At 32.2% G+C, this 26,334-nt stretch overlaps 1 protein-coding gene across 1 annotated transcript in view; it reads left to right on the top strand.

The window, feature by feature from the left end:
• Positions 1-2,787: 2,787 nt before the first annotated feature.
• Positions 2,788-26,334, top strand: part of LOC126885939 (uncharacterized) — a 313,786-nt gene continuing 290,239 nt past the window's right edge. The window contains exon 1 of the mRNA XM_050652762.1: positions 2,788-3,006. Coding sequence (XP_050508719.1) covers positions 2,824-3,006 — 183 coding nt within the window. The 5' untranslated portion in view covers positions 2,788-2,823. The remainder of the gene's footprint in view (positions 3,007-26,334) is intronic.

The following is a 26,334-nucleotide window of genomic DNA, read 5'->3' as shown; positions in this document are numbered from 1 at the left end:
ACCTGATAGTTTATTTTCGTGGTCGGTATAACGTAATTTTAGGGGTTGCTGCCGCTCGCCTCTTAAGCGTCGTTTAAACACAACGATAAGTCACAGCAACTAGTTGTGATGACAAGTTGAAACGCTGTTTAGACGCTGCGATTCAATGCGATACCACCTTCAACCCAACTCCAACTTTGATAAGTTGTGCGATGCACCGTTTACACACAATGATAAGTTGCAACAACTCGATTGACCTTGATAAGTTGTTTGATTTATCGCTGTGTTTAAACGATCCTTTAGTCTGGGCTGATTATCGGAGAATAGGCCATTTTTGGGAAAAGTTATTTACCAGCAATTTTATTGCCGGAATCGAATCTTATGATGGCATATATTAATAATATAGGTATGCAAAGTGCGCAGATAGTGTGCTACTTTTTTTATAAACAGAATGGCGCCGACAAATCGTATTTTTTTCAATTATTGCTCTATAACTCCGAAGATTTTAATTTTACACCAAAAACACCCAAATAAAAATTCACTGCAATTAAATTCTGCATAGAGACGTGTTTTTCCCGATTCACTTCGACGAAAACTTTCCCCGGAAAAAGCAGGTTTTTCCAACAAAATCTTTAATTTTCAACTAAAATTTTAGATAAGAAATTGTTAATCAATAACTAAATAACTTGGTAATGTAAAAGCCCTTTTTGTATAGATTATAATTCCAGAAGCCGATGGAAATTGAATGAACCGTTTAGCAACAATTGAATTGTTAATTAAAAATTTACGGTCGCTATAATAACGACAATAATTATAATGCATAAGAATAACTATGATTTTTTCATAAAAAGACACTATACCTATCTAATGTACTTTAGAGAATTGAAATTGGACTATTTAAGCGGCCTCAGGAATATTTTAAAATTATAAAGAAATTTTTGGCTTATAAACAAATATAATATCTCGGGAGATATTAAACTAAATTAAATTATAAAAACGGTATTCGAAAAACAGCGGCAGGACACTTCTTTTAAAAGAAAAAACGTTTAAGTATGATGAGTAGTTCCTGAGATACAACCGGTCAAAGTTGACCGGAATTTACGACAAAGATATAAAAAATAGGATCATAATTTTCAAACCATCACCTTTTTATTTTTGTCCTCTTTCTCCACACCAATTTTCATATCCTTAAAATACTCATAACATATATTATTATAATAAAAACTATCGATAATACGTGTGAAAATTGCCAAAAATAGCAAAATTCCAATCAAAAATTAGGTTAGAGAAAATGTAACACTCAAAGTTCAAAATCGGTATACGTTAAAAAAATGCATTTTCTCAGCTTCCCATTGAGCAATTTCCTTCATTCTTTTTTTTGTTCCCTAGTAACTCGAGTAGAGCCATCGAACTAACGGATTATTAAATGTCAAACTTGCTATTGTTATGTTATAATAAATTAATTTATTTATTATAACACAAAATTTTAATTTGTTTAAATAAAAATTGTTTAAATAATTATACAGCTTTCAAATGAGAATATTTATGTTTTTAATTTTAAAAGGTACACTTGTAGTAAGTTTATTTAAAAAAAAAAGCCTATAACTGGAAAAAATATGTAGTTTTCTGTTCTTATAAATAAATTAATCTATTATAACAAAACAAAAGCAAGTTTGATATTTAATAATGCGTTAGTTCGATGGCTCTACTCGAGTTACTAGGGAACAAAAAAAGAATTGCTCCATGGGAAGCCGAGAAAATGGATTTTTTTAACGTATACCGATTTTGAACTTTGAGGGTTACATTTTCTCCAACCTAATTTTTGATTGGAATTTTGGTATTTTTGGCAATTTTCACACGTATTATCGATAGTTTTTATTATAATAATATATGTTATAAGTATTTTAAAGATATGAAAACTGGTGTGGAGAAAGAGGACAAAAATAAAAAGGTGATGGTTTGAAAATTATGATCCTATTATTTATATCTTTGCCGTAAATTCCGGTCAACTTTGACCGGTTGTATCTCGGAAACCACTCGTAATAATTAAATGTTTTTTATTTTAAAAGAAGCGTCCTGCCGCTGATTTTCGAATACGGTTTTCATAATTTAATTTAGTTTAATATTTCCCGAGATATTCTCTTTGTTTATAAGCCAAAAAATTATTTATAATTTTAAAATATTCCTGAGGCCGCTTAAATATTCCAATTTTAATTCTGTAAAGTACATTAGATAGGTATAGTGCATTTTTATGAAAAAATCATATAGTCGTTATTATAACGACCGTAAATTTTTAATTAACAATTCAATTGTTGCTAAACTGTTCATTCAATTTCCATCGGCTTCTGGAATTGTAATCTATACGAAAAGGGCTTTTACATTACCAAGTTATTTAATTATTGATAAATAATTACTTATCTAAAATTTTAGTTTAAAATTAAAGATTTTGTTGGAAAACCCCGCTTTTTCCGGGAAAAGTTTTCGTCGAAATGAATCGGGAAAAACACGTCTCTATGCAGAATTTAATTGCGGTGAATTTTTATTTGAGTGTTTTTGGTGTAAAGTTAAAATCTTTGGAGTTATAGAGCAAAAATTGAAAAAACACGATTTTTGGGCGCCATTTTGTTTATAAAAAAAGTAGCACACTATCTGCGGACTTTGCATACCTATATTATTAATACATACAATAATAAGATTCGATTCCAGCAATAAAATTGCTGGTAAATAACTTTTCCTTGTAGTTTGCTAATTAGCCCAGAGTATCTAGGCCTCTAATTAGTTGCTAATAATTTATTATTTTAGGACTACTATACAAGTGGACAAAATACTAATTGATTAACAAAAATGGCTGTTAGATGGAAATTAGAAAATACTAAAACAAAGGAAATAGTTGACATTGAAAAGTCAGTATTTAAAATAGGAAGACATCAAGGCGCAGATTTAAAAACAAAAAGTGTTAATCTTTCCAAGGAACATGCAGAAATTTTACAAACTGAAGATGGTTTCCTATATGTGAAAGATAATGGGGTAAGCAGGGCCAAACTCAAAAAAAGTTCATAAAAGTGTAGTTTATTTCCATTTTACATTCATAAATATTTCTCAAATTATAATTCTTTTGTAGGAGCGGGCCCATAACGTACGATTAAAAACTTTGACAACATTGTATGTATTTCTGCCATATAGAAAGCACAGGCGTATCTCTGTAACGGTGCCATCTGAATGTGAACTTCAGAATAGTACTTAACCCATTCGTAGACTCGTCTTCATATGCAGACAGTCATTTCCCCTTGTACAGCTGGTTCCTAAAAAAACTGATACGACTCTTAGTAAGATTTGATCATTTTGAGCAGTGTATTTGATTGGTCTTACATTATATGTATTATATTTATTATGACAGACAAATAATAAAATAAACAAACAAGCAACAAGCAACTGATTACATAATGTTAATTCATAAATGGTAATAATTATTAAGGTCTAAATTTTGATATTATTTTTTTAATTCCTGCATTTCATAAAGAGTATATAGTATGATATAGTTAGACCCAAACCCAGACATCCAAAGTGAAAGTTATCCTCCAACACCAAATTGTTCTATATGGTCCACATAATGTTCAGAAAAAAGTCACACCATTTTGAGCGTCGGGTTTCGGGGGGAAAGGGGGGAGAAATATGCAAATTCGTGGTTTTTTACGTTTTTCGTCAATATTTCTAAAACTAAGCGGTTTAGCATGAACAATCTTCTATACAAAATTTTTCTACATTAAATTTGAAATAAAAAATTCCCTATGCACAACCCTTCTAAAATGAACGGTTCCAAAGTTACGGAGGTAGTATAGTATAATTGGTCCAAAAAAGGCCTAACCCAGACATCCAAAGTAAAAGTTTTCCTTTAACACCAAATTGTTCTATATGGTCCACATATTGTTCAGTAAAAAGTTACACCATTTTGAGCGTCCGGTTTGGGGGGGAGATGGGGGAGAAATCGGTAAATTAGTAGTTTTTTAAAGTTTTTCGTCAATATTTCTAAAACTATGCTTTAGCGTTCTATAGAAAAATGTTTTACATAAAATTTAAAACAAAAAAGGTTCTATACATAATTGTTATAAAATCAACGGTTCCAGAGTTACGGAGGATGAAAAGTGGAGGTTTTCGATACTTTTTATATTTACCGATTTCTCCCCCCCCCCCCCCCCAACCCGACGCTCAAAATGGTGTGACTTTTTTCTGAACATTATGTGGTCCATATACAACAATTTGGTGTTGGAGGATAACTTTCACTTTAAATGTCTGGGTTTTTGGTATAGTTATATCATAATTATTGCCCAAAAAATATAAAAAGTATCGAAAACCTCGACTTTTCACCCTCCGTAACTCTGGAACCGTTGATTTTATAACAATTATGTATAGAACATTTTTTGTTTTAAATTTCATGTAGAACATTTTTGTATATAACACTGTTTACGCTAAAGCATAATTTTAGAAATATTGACGAAAAGCGTAAAAAAACTACCAATTTACCGGCTTCTCTCCCATCTCCCTCCCAAACCGGACGCTCAAAATGGTGTAACTTTTTACTGAACAATATGTGGACCATATAGAACATTTTGGTGTTGGAGGAAAACTTTTACTTTTAATGTTTGGGTTAGGCCTTTTTTTGGACCAGTTATATTATACTACCTCCGTAACTTTGGAACCATTCATTTTAGAAAGATTATGCATAGAATATAGAACGTTGTTCATGCTAAACCGCATAGTTTTAGAAATATTGGCGAATAACTTAAAAAACTACTAATTTACCGATTTCTCCCCCCCCAAACCCGACGCTCAAAATGGTGTGACTTTTTTCTGGGCATTGTGTGGACTATATAGAACAATTTGGTGTTGAAGGATAACTTTCACTTTGGATGTCTGGGTTATGCCATCTTTTGGATCAACTATACTATACTAATATAAATGATAGTTTTTACGTAGTTGTACTACTACTATACTATCGGTTTACTGCGTTCTCTGACGTCTTCCGACTCCTAACCGCCATTCTTCTCTGTTTAACCATAGACCTGGAGGGATTTCCCTTTCTTCTAGTTCTTTTTCAATTCCCTCCCTCCAGCTTCTTCTCGGCCTTCCTCTTTTTCTTCTCCCTTGTGGTGTCCATGCCAAAATCTGCTTAGGGATCCTGTCATCTCGCATTCTCTGTACATGGCCGTAACATACTAGTTGTTTTGTTTTTATGTCATCAATTATTGTATGTGTGACGCCCATCATTTCTCGTATTCTCTCATTTGGTATCCGATCTCTTCTTGATTTGCCTGCTGCTCTTCTTCAGAAGTCCATTTATGTTACTAGTAGCATTTTCTCCGTTCTTTGTTTCAGTGCCCAAACTTCACTGCCAAATGTGATTATACTTTTAAGTATGCTATTGTATATGAGCTGCTTGTTCGCTTTAGATATTATCTGGTCCCACAGAATGCCATTCATCATGGATATGGCTTTTATATCCTGTACGTTTCTGTCTTTTATGGCAGCATCGAGTGTTCCATCTTCAGTTATCTTCATGTCCAGGTACTTGTATTCATCGCAGTGTTTAATTTCTACCCCATCGTCTAATGTAATGGACTGCTTTGTTCCTCCAATACACATGGCTTCAGTTTTCTTAATGTTGACTTCGAGACCCCATTTGTTATATTCTTCTATTAGCTTTCGGGTCATGTAACTCAGGTCGTCATGATCCTGAGCAATTAGAATTTGATCATCAGCGGAACATAAGGTGTATATTGTTGTGTCGTCATTGAGAGGGATTCCCATGCCATTACATTTTCTTTTCCATAGCTTGAGTTCTTGTTCCAGATAAATTTTAAAAAGGGTAGACCCTTAAATCCCTCAGACATCCTTGATCCAGTTTTAATTTTTGCAGTCGTTCCATTACACAGACTTTGGACTGCTTTGATAAGACCATGTTTAATGTTGGTTTGATGTAGGGTTGACCATAGTTTGCAGAGGGGCACACTGTCATATGATTTTTGTAGGTCTACATATACCAGGTGAACTTCTTTATCGACAGCTGTTTTTTTCTCAATAACTTGCGTAATAGAGTACAGGTGGTCTACTGTGGACCTCCCAGCTCTAAAGCCAGCTTGCTCCTCTGCTTCGTAATCTCTATAATCATTTTCTATTTTGTTCTTAATAAGTTTCCCATACATCCTACTTATTGTGCTGTTTACCGCAATTCCTCTGTAATTTTAACATTGATCATTGCTGCCCTTTTTGTGGATGGTTGACATGATAGATAATTTCCATTCTTTTGGTAATTCGGCACCATTTAAGCAGTCTTGGAAGAGTTTTCTTAGCTGTTCTTGGAGTTTGTCTGTACCGGCTTTCACTAATTCTGCAGGGATGTCACCAGGACCAGGGGACTGTCCATTTTCAGGGATTTGGTTATTTCTTACATCTCTGATTTACTTATTTGTAATGGTGATGAATTTATATGTATACCTATCGTGTTGTCTTCTATGTTAACAAATTCTGGTCTTTATTTTGTTAGTAATTTTTTGAAATATTCTTCCCATTTTTCCGTTATTATTGGTGATATAACGCCTTTTGTCTTATTATTTCTCATATTTTTAATTAATCTCCAACTCTCTGTGCTTCTTCTACCTCCTATGTAAGCGTTGATTTTTTGACAGTTCTTCTCCCATGATTCGTTCTTTTTTTGAGTTATCTTCTTTCTTACTTTGGCTTGGGCTTCTTTGTAATATATTTTATCGTTTTCTGTTTTTGTTGATAGGAACCTTTGGTATTTCCGACGTTTATCTGTAATGTCCTTTTCTACTTCTTCATCCCACCAGTACGGTTTTATTCCTTTATGGTTTTCATCACATTTCCCCAGTGCTTCTTCTGCTGCCGAATGAATGGATTTTTTGATGTGTTCGTAGTGTTCTTCGGTTTTTTCAAAATTACCCGTTTCTAATTTTTCGTCTAAACGTTTTTTATACAGTGCTTTACACTTTCATGGTTTAGACTGCATAGATTGTACCGTACTTGTTTTATTAACCGATTTGACTCGATGTGCTCTTTTTCTTTTTCATATCTGTTTGGGAGTACCGCTTTAACCTTTAGCAGATAATGATCGGTGCCACATGATGGCCCTCTGGCTGCTCGCACATCTTGTATTTTAATTGCAGTTCTCTGTCTTACAACGCTATAATCTATTATAGATTTCAGATTTCTGGTCTGTTGTATCCAGGTGTACTTATGTATATCACGGTGTGGATAAAATCCATTTAATATTTTTAAGTTATTTTGTGTGCATGTTGTTATTAATCTGGTTCCATTATCGTTTCTGGTATTTTCACAGTGTGCTCCTACCACTTTGTTGTTCAATCCCCGTCCAACTCTGCTATTGAAGTCTCCTAGAAGTATGATCTCCCTAGATGTTCCTACTTTTATAATTTCATCGTTCAGTTGTTCGAAGAATTCATCTTTATTGTTGACCAATGCATCCTCATTTATTCCATATACTCCTAGTATGGTTATTCTGCTTCCTTTTATCGTGATGTTCATTTTTATAAACCTCTGATTAATTGCTTCCCAAGAGGTAATATATCTTCTTAAAGTTTTGCGAATAACAATAGCAACTCCTTGTTGTGCTCTTTGGTCTTTAGTTACTCCACTATAGAACAGGTCATAGTGACCCCACTTTTCGGAACCGATACCCTTCTTTTTAGTTTCCGTAAGTACCGCGATATCTATTTCTGTATTTTTAAGTTCTGACATGATTTTTGGTGTTTTTCGAGAGATACCTTGCACATTCTATGTACAAAAATTCATTAACCGTTTTCTTTGCAGTTTTCGTCTACTGTGTTTCCAATCTTTTGCCCCGAGGTTTTGGTTATTCTTTTTAACATTTTACGTGTTTTATAAGTACCGAGGAGTTAGCTCGATGCCTTAACCCCCAACCTGGAGTGCCAGGGATTTTACATCGGAGTATCCTTCTCCTATGCGAGTTGCTTCCACTACAGCTAGAGAGTCCCACCTACCCTGATCTTATACTATCCCTAAAATCAAGGGTTGCCAGCTCCGCCACCTTCGCCGTACCGAAGAGTAGTCTTCGTCGCCTTGGATGCCGTTCTGGACTTCATCCGTAACCCTGGACAAGGGACCCTTAGCAGGTGCTAGCTTTTCGGGTCAAGAAGCTCCTGGAATCTGCGGAGGGCAGGGATTGATTCACTTTCCCTGATAGGACTATCCAATAGTATCCAAAGGACTCTAAAGGAGTTCCTACCCGCTACCGCTAGAGTTGTTGTTATTATTTTTATTATGATTAAGGAATAAAACAAACGACTTAACAATATATTAAAGCAAGAATTGTAACCAAATTAAAAGATAACTGGGCACTATCAGAGGCAGTAAAACATAAACAGAACCACAGTTTTTTTGCTGCAGTTCGGTATTTAAGACATGCGATGCTTTAATTCTGCGCCAAGTTGTTTTCTTTCTTCCCGGAAACTGTGACATAATTCTTGCAGTTTTTGCATCTTCAAAAGGATTCTCTTTTAATCTCTCCAAAAACGTACGATCTTAATGAGCGGTAGATATTTTTGGTCTTCTGGAACCTTGCTTTCTTTCGATAGTTTCTTGTTCTCTCCATCTTTTATTAATATTAAAAACTGTTGTTCTGCTTACGTTAAAATGGTTCGCTACGGCAGATAGTGACCAACCATCTTCTAATTTCGTTACAATTCTTGCTTATAGTTCTTTACTAGCATGTAGAGCCATTTTTTGAGGTTGAACAGAATAAGTTATCTGACAAATTTTAAGATTTGGCAGTGACAGTGACAGTATGTAAATGATAAGTATTTATCCTTCAAAATGCACTGCTCGGAGGGACCGCAGACGTTCGGATACAATTAGCTTCTCTTTGCAAAGACAATGACGTCGACTTTGCAAAGTAACAAGACACTTACTCAACACACACACTACACATGACACTACGTACCTAACTGCAAAAGTTCACCGTACCTACCATGCCAATGGCCATTAGTTGTCGAGGCATTAGCTAAATAAAAAAAAACATTTTCTACAAAATACGCTTCAAGAGTCGTATCAGTTTTTTTAGGAACCAGCTGTACTTGTCTGCATATGAAGATGTATCCGCGACTGGGTCAACAACTAATGGAGGTAGCGGGTAGATACTTTACTTAACAAACCCTTACATCCCTCATCTTACATCTCTCCAAAACCCTCTCTCTTTTAATTACAAAAAATTTGATATTCAGAAAATAGAAGCGACTATGTGCCTTCGAATTCTGTTATTTAATTTATAGAGATTTTACTTATTGAAAAGGCATGCAATCATTTCCATTTTCTGTCATTTAAGATCTTCTTCTTCATGTACCATGTCCTTTCAGAATGTTGGTTACCATTATAGCTATCCTAATTTTATTCACTGCCACTCTAAATAGCATGCTTGTATCAACACCATACCAATCTCGCAAGTTCTTCAACCATGAGGTTCTTCTTCGTCCTGGACTGCGTTTGTGTGCTATTTTTCCAATTTATAATGTTTTGCAGCAACTTATAGAATAGAATAGAATAGAAATATGCTTTATTGTCATGAAAAATTGTACAATTTTATCGACAAAGCTTATAAAAAGTCAAGAAAACAAAACAATAACAATCCAATTTACTAAAATTACATAAATCGTCAATATATTTACAATAATAACAATAATAATGAAGTTAAACAGAAGTAATCAATTGCAAAATTTAAGTAAATTGCAAATGCATAGTCTACCTAGTGATTAATAAGTTTAAAAGTTAAGCTGCTGCATATGACACCCAAATATAGACAAAAAAATGATAATAAAAATACTACTTGTGCAAAGGGTACTGTAATTTCTTAGATATTGATTATACCCCAGGCTGTGGGTGAAAAAACGTGATATAATTCAGGAATTTTTGAAACCTATCAGGTGTTGTAAAGGATGATGCCAGGAATAACTTCTACTAAAATGTGACCAAAAATATTGTGAGCTTTTTTATTTATTGCGATTTTCATTTGTTAAATTTGCAATTTTTAACGATTTTTAATTTTGCAGCTTAGGATATTGATTCTAGAGAAAAACTTTTAAATAGAAAGTTGTAGTAAATTAAAAAACCTACAATTTGAGCTGTAATAAGTTTAATTTCGTTTATTGGTTATTGCAAAACAGCCTGCGAAAGGTCCAAAATGGCCGTTTTACTGCGTTATTTATTGTACAAATAATTTTTTTAAATTTTTTAAAGCTTTAAAATGAAGATATTTCAATTCCAAATATAAAAAAATTGTAAGGCCGGATTAACGAATTTGTTGTTTAGATATTATAAATTGATTATCCCAAGAGGTCAAATGTCGAAGGCTATAACTTTTTGAAAAAAAATCATAGAGAGTTGGTGAAACATCAAAAATCTCCTTCTAAAGAGTCATGTTTTCATATTCTGAAAAAATAAATGCGTAAAACATTTTTAAACCTCTAATTTTTGTTTTTAAAAATAAGGGGGCCAATTTCGTTATAAACATTTAGAGCTGAAGCGGCCCTGTACATCCTATGAGTTTCTAACTTACAGATTATTGTTGCTGAAGACAAAACGAAGATTCGCAAAAAAATAAAAAATTTCTACGGCCAACTGAAGCCGAGCTAAATGTTTGGTTTGAAAATAAGGGGGCAAATTTCGTTAAAACATTTAGAGCTGAAGCGGCCCTGTACATCCTATGAGTTTCTAACTTACAGATTATTGTTGCTGAAGACGAAACGAAGATTTATAAAAAAATAAAAATTTTCTACAACCAACTGAAGCCGAGATAATTGTTTCTTTTTTATTAAATCGTAGTGCCTTTATTTATAACAATTAAGAAATTATTTTACAGTCATTGACTAAAGAAAGACTTATATTATCTTAAAATAAAAATTACTATACAATATAGTGACATTTAATTATTAAAACTTATTTTTAAAATCGGTGCTTTTGCGAGCGGCCGTATTTTGCAAACCGCCCGGCTCGATTCAAATCCGCGCGCTCGGAAAATTTTTACGTAACTTGTATAAAATTTTGACCGAAAACAATTTAATAATATTACCATTATAATTAGTCTATTTACCACTGTATTTGTTTTTCTTGATAAACTTTTATATGTGAAATCTCATTTTTGAAAAAAATAATATTACAAAAATGATACATATATACCTATATGAAATTTATAACTATATCTTTAATTTTTTCATTGTTATATAAATATAATAATAATAATAATGTTACTTCTTATTATACAATATAAAACTTTTTCTTCTTGTAGTGACTATCCGTTTTGGATGTTGGCGACATGGCAATTTGGCAAACCCCATTTGGAAACTGAGAACCAGGGAGGCGAAGGATTACCTTGATAGAAAATTTACGTACGTCGTTCAACACCACAACTATGTACAAATCTTTTTAGAGCAGCAGTAGCGATTTAGTGTGCAAGTACAGATTGCCATGATGGTCACCAACATCCAAAACGGATAGTCACTACAAGAAGAAAAAGTTTTATATTGTATAATAAGAAGTAACATTATTATTATTATATTTATATAACAATGAAAAAATTAAAAATATAGTTATATATTTCATATATATGTATCATTTTTGTAATATTATTTTTTCAGAAATGAGATTTCACATATAAAAGTTTATCAAGAAAAACAAATACAGTGGTAAATAGACTATATTATAATGGTAATATTATTAAATTGTTTTCGGTCAAAATTTAATACAAGTTACTTAAAAATTTTCCGAGCGCGGATTTGAAGCGAGCCGGGCGGTTTGCAAAATTCGGCCGCTCGCAAAAGCACCGATTTTAAAAATAATTTTTAATAATTAAATGTAACTATATTTTATAATAATTTTTATTTTAAGATAATATAAGTCTTTCTTTAGTCAATGACTGTAAAATAATTTATTAATTGTTATAAATAAAGGCACTACGATTTAAGAAAAAAGAAACAATTATCTCGGCTTCAGTTGGTTGTAGAAAATTTTTATTTTTTTATAAATCTTCGTTTCGTCCTCAGCAACAATAATCTGTAATTTAAAAACTCATAGGATATACAGGGCCGCTTGAGCTCTAATGTTTATAACGATCTTTGCCCCCTTATTTTCAAACCCAACATTTAGCTCGGCTTCAGTTGGTCGTAGAATTTTTTTATTTTTTTATAAATCTTCGTTTTGTCTTCAGCAACAATAATCTGTAAGTTAAAAACTCATATTATATACAGGGCCGCTTCAGCTCTAAATGTTTATAACGAAATTGCCCCCTTATTTTCAAACCCAAAAATTAGAGGTTTAAAAATGTTTTACGCATTTATTTACACCAGAATATGAAAACATGACTCTTTAGAAGGAGATTGGATGTTTCACCAACTCTTTATGATTTTTTTTCAAAAAGTTATAGCCTTCGACATTTGACCTCTTGGGATAATCAATTTATAATATCTAAGCAACAGATTCGTTAATCCGGCCTTACAATTTTTTTTCTATTTGGAATTAAAAGATCTTCATTTTAAATCTTTAAAAAATAAAAAAAATTATTTGTGCAATAAATAACGCAATTGTAAAAAACGGCCATTTTGGACCTTTCGCAAGGCTGTTTTGCAATAACCAATAAACAAAATTAAACTTATTATACCTCAAATTGTAGGTTTTTTAATTTACTACAACTTTGTATTAAAACGTTTTTCTCTAGAATCAATATCCTAAGCTGCAAAATTAAAAATCTTTAAAAATTGCAAATTTAACAAATGAAAATCGCAATAAATAAAAAAGCTCACAATATTTTTGGTCACATTTTAGTCTAAGTTATTCCTGGCATCGTCCTTTACAACACCTGATAGGTTTCAAAAATTCCTGAATTATATCCTGAAATCGACCTATTTTTCACCCACAGCCTGGAGTATTAAGAAAATCTTCTACTGAATAATATGGTCTTTCAGATATGTAGGCTTTTGTCAGTTTACGGAATTTGGGGAAAGATGCTGCAGATTTAAGTTGTAGAGGGAGATGGTTGTAAAGTTTTTTTTGCGAAATATAATATAGATTTCTTTACTAACTCAGAGGACGGGGTCGGCATATAGACGTCAAACGTAGAATTTCTCGTGAAGTAGTCATGATTAGGTCTTGGTGGAAAGACATGTAGATGTTTACGAATTAAGCAAACAGTTTCTAAAATATACAAAGATGGAAGGGTTAAAATTATGTGATCTTTGAAGTAACTTCTCCAATGTGTTGTTCTTTTGAGGCCAAACAGATATCTAATTGCTCTTTTTTGTAATTTGAAAATAGCATCGAATTGGGCAGCTGTACCAGAACCCCAAAAAGGAAGATCATAACGAAGATGTGACTCGAACAAAGAAAAATATGTTATTTTGGAAGATGCTAAATTGAGTTCATTCGAAACAGATCTTATAGCATAGCAAGCTGAGGATAGTTTCTTCCTTAACAAATCGATATGGTGGGACCATTTAAGGTTGCTGTCTAAAAAAATACCAAGAAATTTTACAGAATCAACGGTACTGACATGGCTGTTATTAAGAGGTAAGGGTTGAAGGACTCCTTTATAAGACAATGCTACTGTTTTATCTACGTTAAACTAGAGTAAATTAGAGTCAGACCAGGTTTTTATTGTAAGTAAATTAGAAGTTATAGTAGCATGAAGACTTGCAATATTTGAGTTGCTCCAAGTGATACTGGTATCATCAGCAAAAAGAAAGACTTTTCCATCGATTTTTAAACTAGTGATGTCATTAATAAAGATAAGGAAAAGTAGAGGACCCAATACTGAACCTTGCGGTACCCCACATACAATGTTTTTGAGACTAGAGTCTGTATCATTTGCTCTAACCAGTTGTTTCCTATCATCCAAGTAAGATTGGAACCAATCTAAAGAAATACCTCGAATTCCGTAGAAATTTAGTTTTCTTATCACAATGTTTTGATTTACACAATCAAAAGCTTTGGCGTAGTCACAAAAAACGGTGGCAGTGTGAAGATTATTGTTCAGTGCTTGATAAACCTCATGTAGTGCAGAAAATATGGCATCAGTGATGCATTAATTATTTAAAAAGCCGAACTGATTTTGTGATAAAATGTTGTTTTCAACTAGAAAGGACATAAGTCGGGCTTTTATGAGTCTCTCAATAATTTTGGAGAGTACCGGTAGTAGTGCAATAGGTCTATAATTGCAGGTATTAGATATTTCACCACCCTTATGAAGAGGAATAATGATGGCTGTCTTCAGGCACTCTGGAAATTTACCTTTCTCAAAGGAATCATTAATTAGTGAGATGAGGACTTCTAACACATTTTCTGGGAGATTAGAAAAAATTTTTATCGATAGACCATCAGTACTACAGGAGGATTTGTTTTTGATACTATTGATTGTTTGGATCAGTTCAGATTTATCGACTGGTTTTATAAAGAATGAATTCGAGACCTTTCTTGAATTAGGGAGATAAGCAATGGGATCTTGTTGTGGCAAAATAGTTGATGTAATATTTTTACTCACATTAACAAAGTATTCATTTAGATTTTCAGGGTCTGGAAGGGAAATTGTTTTAGCAGTGTGGGTTTTTTTTCGAAGATCGTTTATTATGGACCAAGTTTCTTTTGCAACACTTTTTGATCTTCCCAAACGGTTATGGTAGTAGTCTTTTTTAGCTAATTTTATAAGTTTAAGATAGGTTGCCCTGTACTTGGTGATATATTCAGTGATAGAGACGTTGGTAGTTAATTTCCTGATATAGAGAAGAGAACGCATATTCTTGGAAGATATTCGGATACCTTTAGTAGTCCAGGGTTTGCGATGTTTTGGCTTAATTCCAATTAAAGGAAATGCTTTATTGAAGATAAAGACAAGCTTATCCAAAAAAGCACTGAAGTTATTATCCACGTCCATAGCAGGAAAGCGCCACTCAGAGGTTAAGCATAAATTTGGGAAATTACGAAAGTTCCGGGTGGAAAAAATCCTGCCTAAACGTCGGGTTTTCGAGGAGGGTTTGCTCAAGATATTAAACTTCGTATAAACTGCTTCATGATCAGTTAGTCCAGCATTAATAATTGTAGAGTGGACATCAAGGGGTGAAAAATCTGAGACAGTATAATCAATTATGGTAGATGAAGTTTTTGTAATCCTTGTAGGAGAATCAACGTGCATTGTTAGGCCATACGATTCAAATATGTTGACCAAGGATATTTGTGTAGCACTAGCAGCAGCATAATCAATGTTAAAGTCCCCGCATAAAATTTTTATTTGGGACCTCTCATTACATGTCCGAAATACTCCAGCTTTCTCTGCTTAATGCTTTTTATAACGTCAGTGGTCTTGCTGAGACGTTGTAGTATTGTGGAGTTTCGAATCTTCTCCACCTAAGAAACTTCTAAAATTCTTCCACAGCACCACATTTCGAAAGCCTCAAGGCGATTTAGATCGATTTTATTCACAGTCCAGGGCTCGACAGCATAAAGCAAGACCGAGAACACGTAGCGTAGCAGCGAAGTGGGCGGACCTCGATGCCAATTTTAGGTCTCTGTTACATAACACCTTGGACACCCATAGGCGTAACCAGGATGATCCTAAGGGGGGGTTACAACTACCTGAAAGGGGGGGGGGTTACAACTACTGGAAGGTCTCTGAGGGCTATGGTGTTAAGCGTATAGACCTCAAAGTACATCCCAATGGGGGGGTTATAACCCCCAAAACCCCCCCCCTGGTTACGCTTATGTGGACACCCTTCTAAAAGGGCCTCTGGCCCCTCTGTCCTAAATCTAATTTCGTCGTGACTTTCTGCGTTACAATTTAATTGCTGTCCAAGGTAAACGATTTTATCAACTTGCTCAAGTTTGGTATTATTTACATATATAGACGGTTTTATATTCTGTTGTTTACTTTACGAGTATTTACTATTATGAGTATTTTGGTTTTCCGTATGTTCAGATCCAGACCTGCCTCCCTACAACTGTCAACGACACTATCAAGCAGTGTTTGCATAATATCTACTTGACTAGAAGCTAGGAGTACTATATCGTCAGCATATCACAGATTATTGATGACTTCACCGTTCACAATTATTCCTTTTTGTTTTTCAGAAAGTGCATTTCTGAAAATTCTTTCGGAGTAAACGTTGAAAAGCAGGGATGACAAGAGGCATCCATGGCGTACTCCCCTTTTAATATTAAGCGCCTGTGATTCCACACCATCTACTAAAACTGATGTTTGATCCCAATATAAATTTTCAATTATTCGAACATCTCTGCCGTACAAGCCAATGTCTCTTAGAACTCAAGATAGATACCCCAATTGATTAGTCTAGGCGCCGCGCCAGCTTGGTCACCGCGGCCTTTTCAGTTCTGATGGGCAAGCCCAAGTATGTCTTAATGTACTTTTGGTTGTGTTTACTAAACTTAAATCCAATAATTAAAACTCAATTTTTTATAAAATTAGTGCAAATTTCAAAATAAATATTTTTAGAATCTTTTCCAATCGCAACTCGGCTACTACGCACGCAAATGAGCTTTACAAAATTCTCATTTTAAGGCTTAATTCGTAGACTTTCAAAGATACTTTGTTAAATTACACTATTTGTATAGTAGCCTAATAAAATAAAAAAAAGTCAAAATGTAAATTCGTACAGGTTGAAAAAAATTTTATAGCAAAGTTTAGGTGGGTACAAAAGATATTTTCAAGAAAGTATCAAAATCATACAAGGGGATCATTGTTTAAATAATTAAAAAGGGGTCATTTTTGCAAAAAAATTACTTTTTTAACTGCTGAGGTCATTCAATTACTAATAAAGGTCTATAGGATTATTTTCTGCAAAGATAAAGGGTGAATCTTTCACATAAGACTTACTAAATTAAATTTTATTCCCTATTTATTTAAATAATTGTATATAAAACTTTAAAAACAAATTTGCAAAAAATTATTTTTAGAGTTTTAAATAAACACTATAAAATATCTTTTTTTACAGACGAAGTTGCGCTATGTTACCAGTATTAAGCAAAAAAAAATTGATCAAAAAATATTTAATATTTTTTGAGATATTGAATTTGTTTATTAAATGTTACTATATTTTCAATTGCAAAAACGCGGTTGTTGCCAAAGAAATATTCACCTGAATAAGATCTCATTATTTTTATTTTTATCTATATTTTCGATAAATGTATTGATAAATTCAAATTTCAATTAAACCCCCCCTAAAATGGCATTTGAAAACTATTCAAATTTGTTTATAATTTGTTTTTTTAATAACGTCGCGGGTATTAAGTATTTTGAAATGCCGTTTCGATAATTGGGTTCCTAGTAACTTTTTACTAATTAACAAAATTTTTTCTCTTTTTTTCCTCTTTTTTTTTCTTGGAGTTATATTACTACGGGCCCTTTTAGGGTTAAATTTCATTAAGAATGTCGAATCTCTGAGTTGTAGATTCTAGACCTAAAAATATTAAGATTTAACCAAAATCTCTTAAATAAAATGTGGCTACCCACTGAGTTACAGGGTGTTTTATTTAAAAATTATTGTTACCAAGTACTTTAAAACTATTTGACGTATCCTTATCATACTTGGCAGAAAGTGTGGCTATTATACATCCTACTAAATTGTGATTAATAAACGTTTCTAGCTAGTGCCAGAGGCGTACGACAGGGGATAGTGAATGATTGACCCTTCCCAAATTCTACGACACTGAGTGAATTACTATTTTAGCGAAATTTTTAAAATATCCAATACTTTGTATGTAAATAACTTTATTGGTATCGATAAAGTCATCAGTTTGCGAGATATTGGTAGTTTAAAATGAATGAATGAGTGAATCAAAATAACTATGCCGTTTCATTTTTCACGTAGAATATCTCAAAAACTAATGACTTAATCGTTACCAGTAAAGAGTATATTATTTACATAGAAAGTATTGAAGAATCGAAAAATTTCACTTAAATAGTAATTCCCTCAGTGGCGTAGAATTTGGGAAGGGTTAACCATTAACTATCCCCTGTCGTACGCCTCTGGTAGTAGCTAGAAACATTTATTTATCACAATTTAGTAGACTATATAGTACCCACACTTTCTGCCAAGTATGATAAGGATACGTCAAATAGTTTGATAGTACTTGGTAAAAATAATTTTTAAATTGTTAAATAAAACACCCTGTAACTCGGTAAGTAGCCACATTTTATTTAAGTGATTTTAGACCAATCTTAATATTTTTAGGTCTACAATCTACAACTTAGAGATTCGACATTCTTAATGAAACTTAACCCTAAAAGGGCCCGTAGTAATATAACTCCAAGAAAAAAAAAGAAGAGAAAAAAAGACAAAAAAATTTGTTTTGAACAAATCCCCCCCCCTCGTATCTTTTGAACGGTTATACCTATAATAGTGAAATTTGGAGATAGGAAATAAACGGACGTAAGCTTCTTAACTAGTCATGACAGGTGACGTAATAGTGACAGATGACTTTACAGCGCCACTGTGACAGATAATTTTAAATGGGACCTTATGGCAAGTGACACCTCGTTTGAAAGGTATTGAAAATACCTATTCAGTCATACTAATATTGTTTAAGTTTAAGCTAATTTTGACGAATTAATGAAATAAATATAAAATTGTAGTTTCATTTAATTAATTCAAAATTCAAAATTCCGCCTATGATTACTTGTCAAAAAGGTTGACGTTGACGTAAAAACTACTAGAGAATCGAAAAACGTCAACTTTTTTGACAAAAAAACCATAGGCGTACATTTGAATTTTTATTAATTAAATGCGAAGCTACAATATTATATTTATTTAATTTATTCACCAAAATCAAAATCAACTAAAACACAAAAAAATTAGTATGGCTGAGTAGGTATTTTGAATACCTTTCAAACGAGGTATCACTTGCCATAAGGTCCCATTTAAAATTATCGGTCACAGTGGCTCTGTAACGTCATCTGTCACTATTACGTCACCTGTCATAACTAGTTAAGAAGCTTACGTCAGTTAATTTCCTCCATCCAAATTTCACTATTATAGGTAAAACCGTTCAAAAGATAAGAGGGGGGGGGGGTACGGACTTTTGACTAGCACTGTATAATTTGTATACTACAGTGCGTCGCATTTAAGATGAAGACATCCCTATATTTCGTCTATCAGAATAAATAAAGATTTGAAATTTTGCAGTCATACTGGTTGATGGTTCACATTTTTTAAGATAGTCAACTGACATTTAAATTTTAAGAGCGGCCTACTGCAAAACCACAAACATGGTGAATTTTCCATATTTTTCTTCGCGTTAGAGACATCGGAAAAAGTTATTTGGAAAAGTTGTTATAAATATTATTATAACCCCACATACCAAATTTCATGGCAAAATTTGCACTTTTAGTTTCTTCAGTATTTCTAAAGAGGTAGGAAGGAGGAAGAAATGTTCCCGAAGAACATAAAACTTAGGAGATACACCCGAGATAAGTCTCGGGACAGCCAATTGTAGGTTTCCCTTATAAACAAATTAAGGTCCAAATTTTATAAGGAAATTATAACTTCAAACGGATATAACTTTAATACAAATAAAGATAAAGTAATTTAATAAACTCTGTGTGAAAGTCTACACTCTAAGCTCTAGTCTAATTAAGCTTTAATTAAACTGACACTTTGTAAAGCCCATTTACATGCGTAGAAGCCGAGTTACGATCGAGAAAGCTTCGAAAAATACTTATTTTGCAATTTGCATTATCCACTAATTTTACAATATCTGTAGTTCTAATTATTGGATTTATTTGTTTTTTATTAACGAACAAATTTTATTTGAGATTTTTTTGTTTACGAGCTAGAGCTTTAAAAACAATGAAATTGTTTATAAACAATTAAATTGTTTATAACACTTTGTTTTGACCACTAGGATCGAAATCCACCCCGGGATTCGTAATCAGCAGCCAAAAATACATAAGATATACTTGGATTTGCTCATCAGAACCGAAAAGGGCACGGGACCTCTATTTGGCGCTGATCTCATGCCTGTTAATGTATAAAACGGTGTAAATAAAAAACTTACTAAAAGTAGAGGATCCGATATAAGGTCGATTTGCACCAATCTATTTATTGGATAAAAATTATTGGATATGTAATTTAGGATGTTCTAACCTATTTAGGTTAGGATCTAATCTTGTTCTAACTATAATTAATTAATAATTAAAAAATTATATTTTTTTATGAATTTTTAAAAACTTTGACCCGGATGGATATATCAGATTTTTTGGATCATTCTAAACAAAAAAGTTTTTTTGTAATTTTTTTCTAGAGTTGATCGTTTTCGGGTTATAAACAATTTAAAACTGAAAAAAGAACGAAAGATGACAATTTTCAAGGCTCAAAAACAAGTAAAAAATATCATTTTTGTAATCATTAAGTATTTTGTAATCATCAGGTCTTGATAAGAATTTTAGGAATGTTTTATTCTAAAACATATTTTTTTAATTGTTAATGAGGAAGGTTTCTTATGGAGAGACGGGCATTAACAACTTAAAAAAAATGTTTTAGAATGAAATAAGTCCAAAAGACTTATAAGAACTGATAGACTAAGGTTTAAACTTGAATTTAGGTACTTCGTAATTTCAAAAATGATATTTTATACTTATGTTTTTGCACCTTGAAAATCGTCATCTTTCGTTCTTTTTTCAGTTTTAAATTGGTTATATCTATAGTATGATAAAATTGATCCAAATAATGGCATAACCCAGACATCCAAAGTGAAAGTTATCCTCCAACACCAAATTGTTCTATATGGTCCACATAATGTTTAGAAAAAAGTCACACCACTTTGAGCGTCGGGTTTGGGGGGGAGAATGAGGAGTAATCGGTAAATTCGTAGTTTTTTAGGTTTTTGGTCAATATTTCTAAAACTATGCGGTTTAGCATGAACAACCTTCTATACAAAAATGTTCTACATTAAATTTGAAATAAAAAAGGCCCTATGCATAATCCTTCTAAAATGAATGGTTCCAAAGTTACGGAGGTAGTATAGTATAATTGGTCCAAAAAAGGCATAACCCAGACATTCAAAGTAAAAGTTTTCCTCCAACGCCAAATTGTTCTATATGGTCCACATATTGTTTAGTAAAAACTTACACCATTTTGAGCGTCCAGTTTGGGGGGAGATGGGGGAGAAATCGGTAAATTAGTAGTTTTTTTACGTTTTTCGTCAATATTTCTAAAACTATGCTTAACCGTAAACAATGTTCTATATAAAAATGTTCTACCTAAAATTTAAAACAAAAAAGGTTATATACATAATTGTTATAAAATCAACGGTTCCAGAGTTACGGAGGGTGAAAAGTGGAGGTTTTCGATACTTTTAATATTATTTGGGCAATTGATGATTTTATGTGGTGAGGTTGACGTCCCTTCAAGGACCTAACACCCTTAACATACCACTGGCCACTGAAATAGCAAATTTTATTTACAAAACCCAATCCTGTTAAAGAAAATTTCTATAAATTGCCCAAAGAATATAAAAAGTATCGAAAGCCTCCACTTTTCACCCTTCGTAACTCTGGAAACGTTGATTTTATAACAATTATGTATAGGATCTTTTTTGTTTTAAATTCCATGTAGAACATTTTTGTGTAGAACATTGTTTACGCTAAAGTATAGTTTTAAAAATATTGACGAAAAACGTGAAAAAACTACTAATTTACCGACTCTTCCCCCATCTCCCCCCCAAACCGGACGCTCAAAATGGTGTAACTTTTTACTGAACAACATGTGGACCATATTGAACAATTTGGTGTTGAAGGAAAACTTTTACTTTGGATGTCTGGATTAGGTCTTTTTTTGGACCAATAATTATACTATACTACCTCCGTAACTTTGGAACCGTTCATTTTAGAGGGATTATGCATAGGACCTTTTTTATTTCAAATTTAATGTAGAACATTTTTGTATAGAAGGTTGTTCATGCTAAACCGCACAGTTTTAAAAATATTGACGAAAACCCTAAAAAACTACGAATTTACTGATTTCTCCCCCCTCTCCCCCCACCAAACCCGACGCTCAAAATGGTGTGACTTTTTTCTGAACATTATGTGGACCATATAGAACAATTTGGTGTTGGAGGATAACTTTCACTTTGGATGTCTGGGTTTGGGTCTAGTTATACCATACTACTAGAAAAAGATCAACTTTTGAGAAAAATTACAAAAGACCTTTTTTTTAGATTGAGCTAGAAAATCTGAAATAATATCTGCCCGGGCCGAAATTATTTTTTTAAATTTATTTAAAAAATTATTAATTATTAATTATATATTATACATATATTAATTATTAATATTAGTTATTTTTTAATTATTAATTAATTATAGTTAGAACAAGATTAGATCGGGCAACCCTCGTTTTTTGTCATTGTTAATATGCTAAATTACATATACAGGGTGTCTGCGTAACTTGGAACCATATGGGAAACTTTTTTAATATCAATTTTACGAAAATAAGTTATTCTTCATAAAGTGCTCTGCATAGTCTAAAATCTAAGATGCAATCATCAGGTATCACATTTTATCAATAATATACGAGGTATGTCAAAAAATATGAATTTCGCTCAAGAGTAAAGTGCCTTTATATTGGACAATATCGAAAATTGTTATTAAGAAAAGTTGTTTGTAATTAAAATTATGTTATAATATGCATTTACACTCCTCTAATTGAAATTTTTTTTTTAAATTTTCCTCAAATTACGGATACCCATCATTTTTATTTAAGATAACTCCGTTATTATTAATTTTGCGAAAAAGTTATTCTTTATAAAAATGTCTGATTAGTCAAAAAACTAAGACGCCATCATAAGATATCAATTGTTTTTCAATTATATACGAGGTTTGTCAAAAGTAAAATACCTTTATAGTTCACAATATTTCAAATAGAAGGATGCCGTTGCATATTGAAACATAGTTTTTAATTCTGAACAACTTTTTATAATAACAAATTTCATATTATGAAAAATAAAGGTAAAACTCTTCAGCGAAATTCATTATTTTTTGACATACCTCATATAAAACTGACAAAATTTAATATCTTATAATTTTATTTTGGTTACGGGACTATGCAAAACTTTTTATAAAGAATAACTTTTTTTCGTAAAATTAATAATAACGGAGCTATTATATTTAAAAATGATGTTGAGTGCCCGTGATTTGAGGAAAATTTTCAAACAAATTTTTTTTCAATTAGAAGAGTGCATATGCAGATTATGACATAATTTTGAATTACAAACAACTTTTCTCAATGACAATTTTCGATATTGTGAAATATAAAGGCCCTTTACTCTTGAGCGAAATTCATATTTTTTGACATACCTCGTATATCATTGATAAAATGTTATACATATCTGATGATTGCTTCTTAGGTTTTAGACTATGCAGAGCTTTTTATAAGGAATATCTTTTTTTCATAAAATTGATATTAAAAAAGTTTCCCATATGGTTCCAAGTTACGCAGACACACTGTACAATAATTTTTATCCATTAAACAGATCGGTGCAAATCGACCTTATATCGTATCTTAGACTATAATAAAATATTGAATGTTTTATTTTTAGTCCGCAAATGGTACTTACATCAATGAGCAAAGAATAAGTCCATTAAGGAACGTCCCCCTAAAGCATGGAGATAATATTGTGTTTGGAGTATTCAGCCTGATGAAAAAACCAAATTTTCGAGGCCCTTACTTGAGCTATCGGGTCATTAAAGAGTCTGTAAGTATAAGAATAATATTTAGAAACCGACACAAGAAATGAACACACAATAAGGAACTTGTATAAAATTTTAAATTCGAAAAAAATGTTATAAATCCCAACAGAACATAATTTAAAATATGTATTAAAGATAAAAAAGTTGTTTTTATGTTCCGTTTGGCCCCTAAAGAAGATTCTAAATTCAAATTAAAGCCGCTAGCCCAAAACGCTTCGTGATGTCATAAGGTTAATGTTTACATTCTGCACCAACACAGTAAACAACATTTTATATAATTTTAAATAAGACATCATAAACGTCAGTAGAAAATACAGTTATGTGACTTCACAATCGTTTTTGATCGTTTGAACTATTCATAGAAAACTTGTACCTTTACAAAATGGTTTTATTTTCTATAGTAAACCTTATTTCCTTTCCTTCAAAAACTGTATCAAACTCCAATCTCAACAAACTGGTATATATTATTACAGTGACATACGATAAATGTCATTAGAATATAAATATTTTTTCCTTATTTCGCGACGATGAGCTGGCCAAATACCTAAGTAGGTGGAGGACAATAAACTAAAGAAGGAGAAGAAGAATATAATGTAAAAAGTAATTTAATTCTCTATTCAGTAATATAAACATTATCATAATTATTTATACAGGGTGTCCAAAAAAATTTTTTTAATTAATTTTATTGACATAAAAAGAAGAATGTGTGTAATTTATTTAATTCAAAATACGTTTTACTGTTATCAGGAAACAGGAAAAAATGTTTATTGTATAAATAAATATTGTTTTTTGCTTAAATTCAATATCAAAGCAGCCACCCACAATCAAAGCAATGATCATTTTTCAAATAAACATTTTTTTCTGAGAGTAGTAAAATGTATTTTGAATTAAATAAATTACATGCATTCTTCTTTTTATGTCAATAAATTTAATTCAAAAAATTTGTTTTGGACTCCCTGTATAAATAATTATGTTAATCTTTACATTACTGAATATATAATTAAATTACCTTTGAAATGAACCATCACACGACCCCTATTTTCATTTAAAGAAATCATCGATGACGTCATCACGCCCAGGTGGGTGACGTCACTAGTATGATATATATTATAAAAAGTAATAATTTAAAAATAAAAATTGACCTGTTTCGGAATTTTTTTCCAAAATGGTCCATTTCCGAGAAAATGAATTTATTCCAACCTTTACGTGCTCACTGTTTAATAAAACTATGTGACGTCACGGGTCGTTTAAACTATTTTATATCACAGAAGAATTTAAATTTGTATTTCTAAGTTATTATGAGTTTTTCAAGCGTGAAATTTTGGAAATCTCATTTTTAAACAAAACGGAACATTATTATGTAATAAAAACAATGTGCAAGTTCCCTATTCGATAAGTTTAAAGTATGCCGTGATCCGATTTTAACCTTCCAGTTGACGCGCCCTTTAATTTTACGTGAACGGGCGCGCGTCGTAAATTTTACGTATTTTTGTAAGAAATGTCTTGGAAATTGTTACAAGCATATAAAAAAATACATTTTACGATATTTTAAACTAATATTTTTTATTTTTGTTTACAAAAAATCAAACAATACCTACTTAAAAATATATTATTTTAAAAGGATCTGACTATATCAACATTCTTATTCTTGTAATAATTGCAAACCCACTCAATGACTTGAGTTTTCTTAAATGGAACACCCTGTATTTTAGTATTGTAATGAAATGACATTTTATGCTACTGTTTTTATTTCTTAAGCATTTCCTACACGTAACTTCTGTAATTCGTGATTTATTCTTGATTTTTTAAGCGCAACATTAATTGCAACAAAAATTACATTAAATTTTATTAGGTTGGCCGTGAAAATATTTACTTAAAAATAATTCTTCGAAAAAAAAAATACATAATAATCTAGACTGAATATTGTTTTCACCCAATTTTGAAAAAAAATGTGAAAACTTTGAATTATCCACATCCGTCTGTCCGTCTGTCTGTCTGTCCGTGAACACAACTCCTCCGTCATACCAGGTAGAATGACAAATGAGGTGTCAAATGAAAGCTTATAATCCAAGGGTGGTACTAAAGGTAAGAAATTTAACCTATGCTGTCTGTCCGTATGTCCGTCCGACCGCGAATATAACTCCTCCGTCATTTTACCAGGTAGAATGACAAGTGAGGTGTCAAATGAAAGTTTATAATCCAAGGATGGTACTAAAGGTGATAAATTTGACCTAGGCTGTCTGTCCGTCCGACCGCAAATTTAACTCCGTCGTCATTATACCAGGTAGAATGACAAATGAGGTGTCAAATAAAAGCTTATAATCCAAGGATGGCACTAAGGGTCGATTTCTCATACCTGCGTTAATCTATGGTTCAGTTGAACCAGGTTCACCCGTGATCTGTGGTTTTGTTTGAAATGCATTTCTCATTGCGCGTTCATGTCAGCGCTCGTTCTACAGCTTTCGAGAAATGCCAATAGATGGCAAAAGGTAAAAAACTGTCGCCATTTTGAACTACCATTTTTATGCTGTTTTGGAATAAAGTTAAATTTAAGTATTTATAGTCAAATA

This window comes from Diabrotica virgifera, chromosome 6 (assembly GCF_917563875.1).
Source record: "Diabrotica virgifera virgifera chromosome 6, PGI_DIABVI_V3a".
Classification (NCBI taxonomy): Eukaryota; Metazoa; Arthropoda; class Insecta; order Coleoptera; family Chrysomelidae; genus Diabrotica; species Diabrotica virgifera.
Note: the sequence above shows the minus strand (reverse complement) of the source record. Positions and strands in the feature narration are given on the sequence as shown.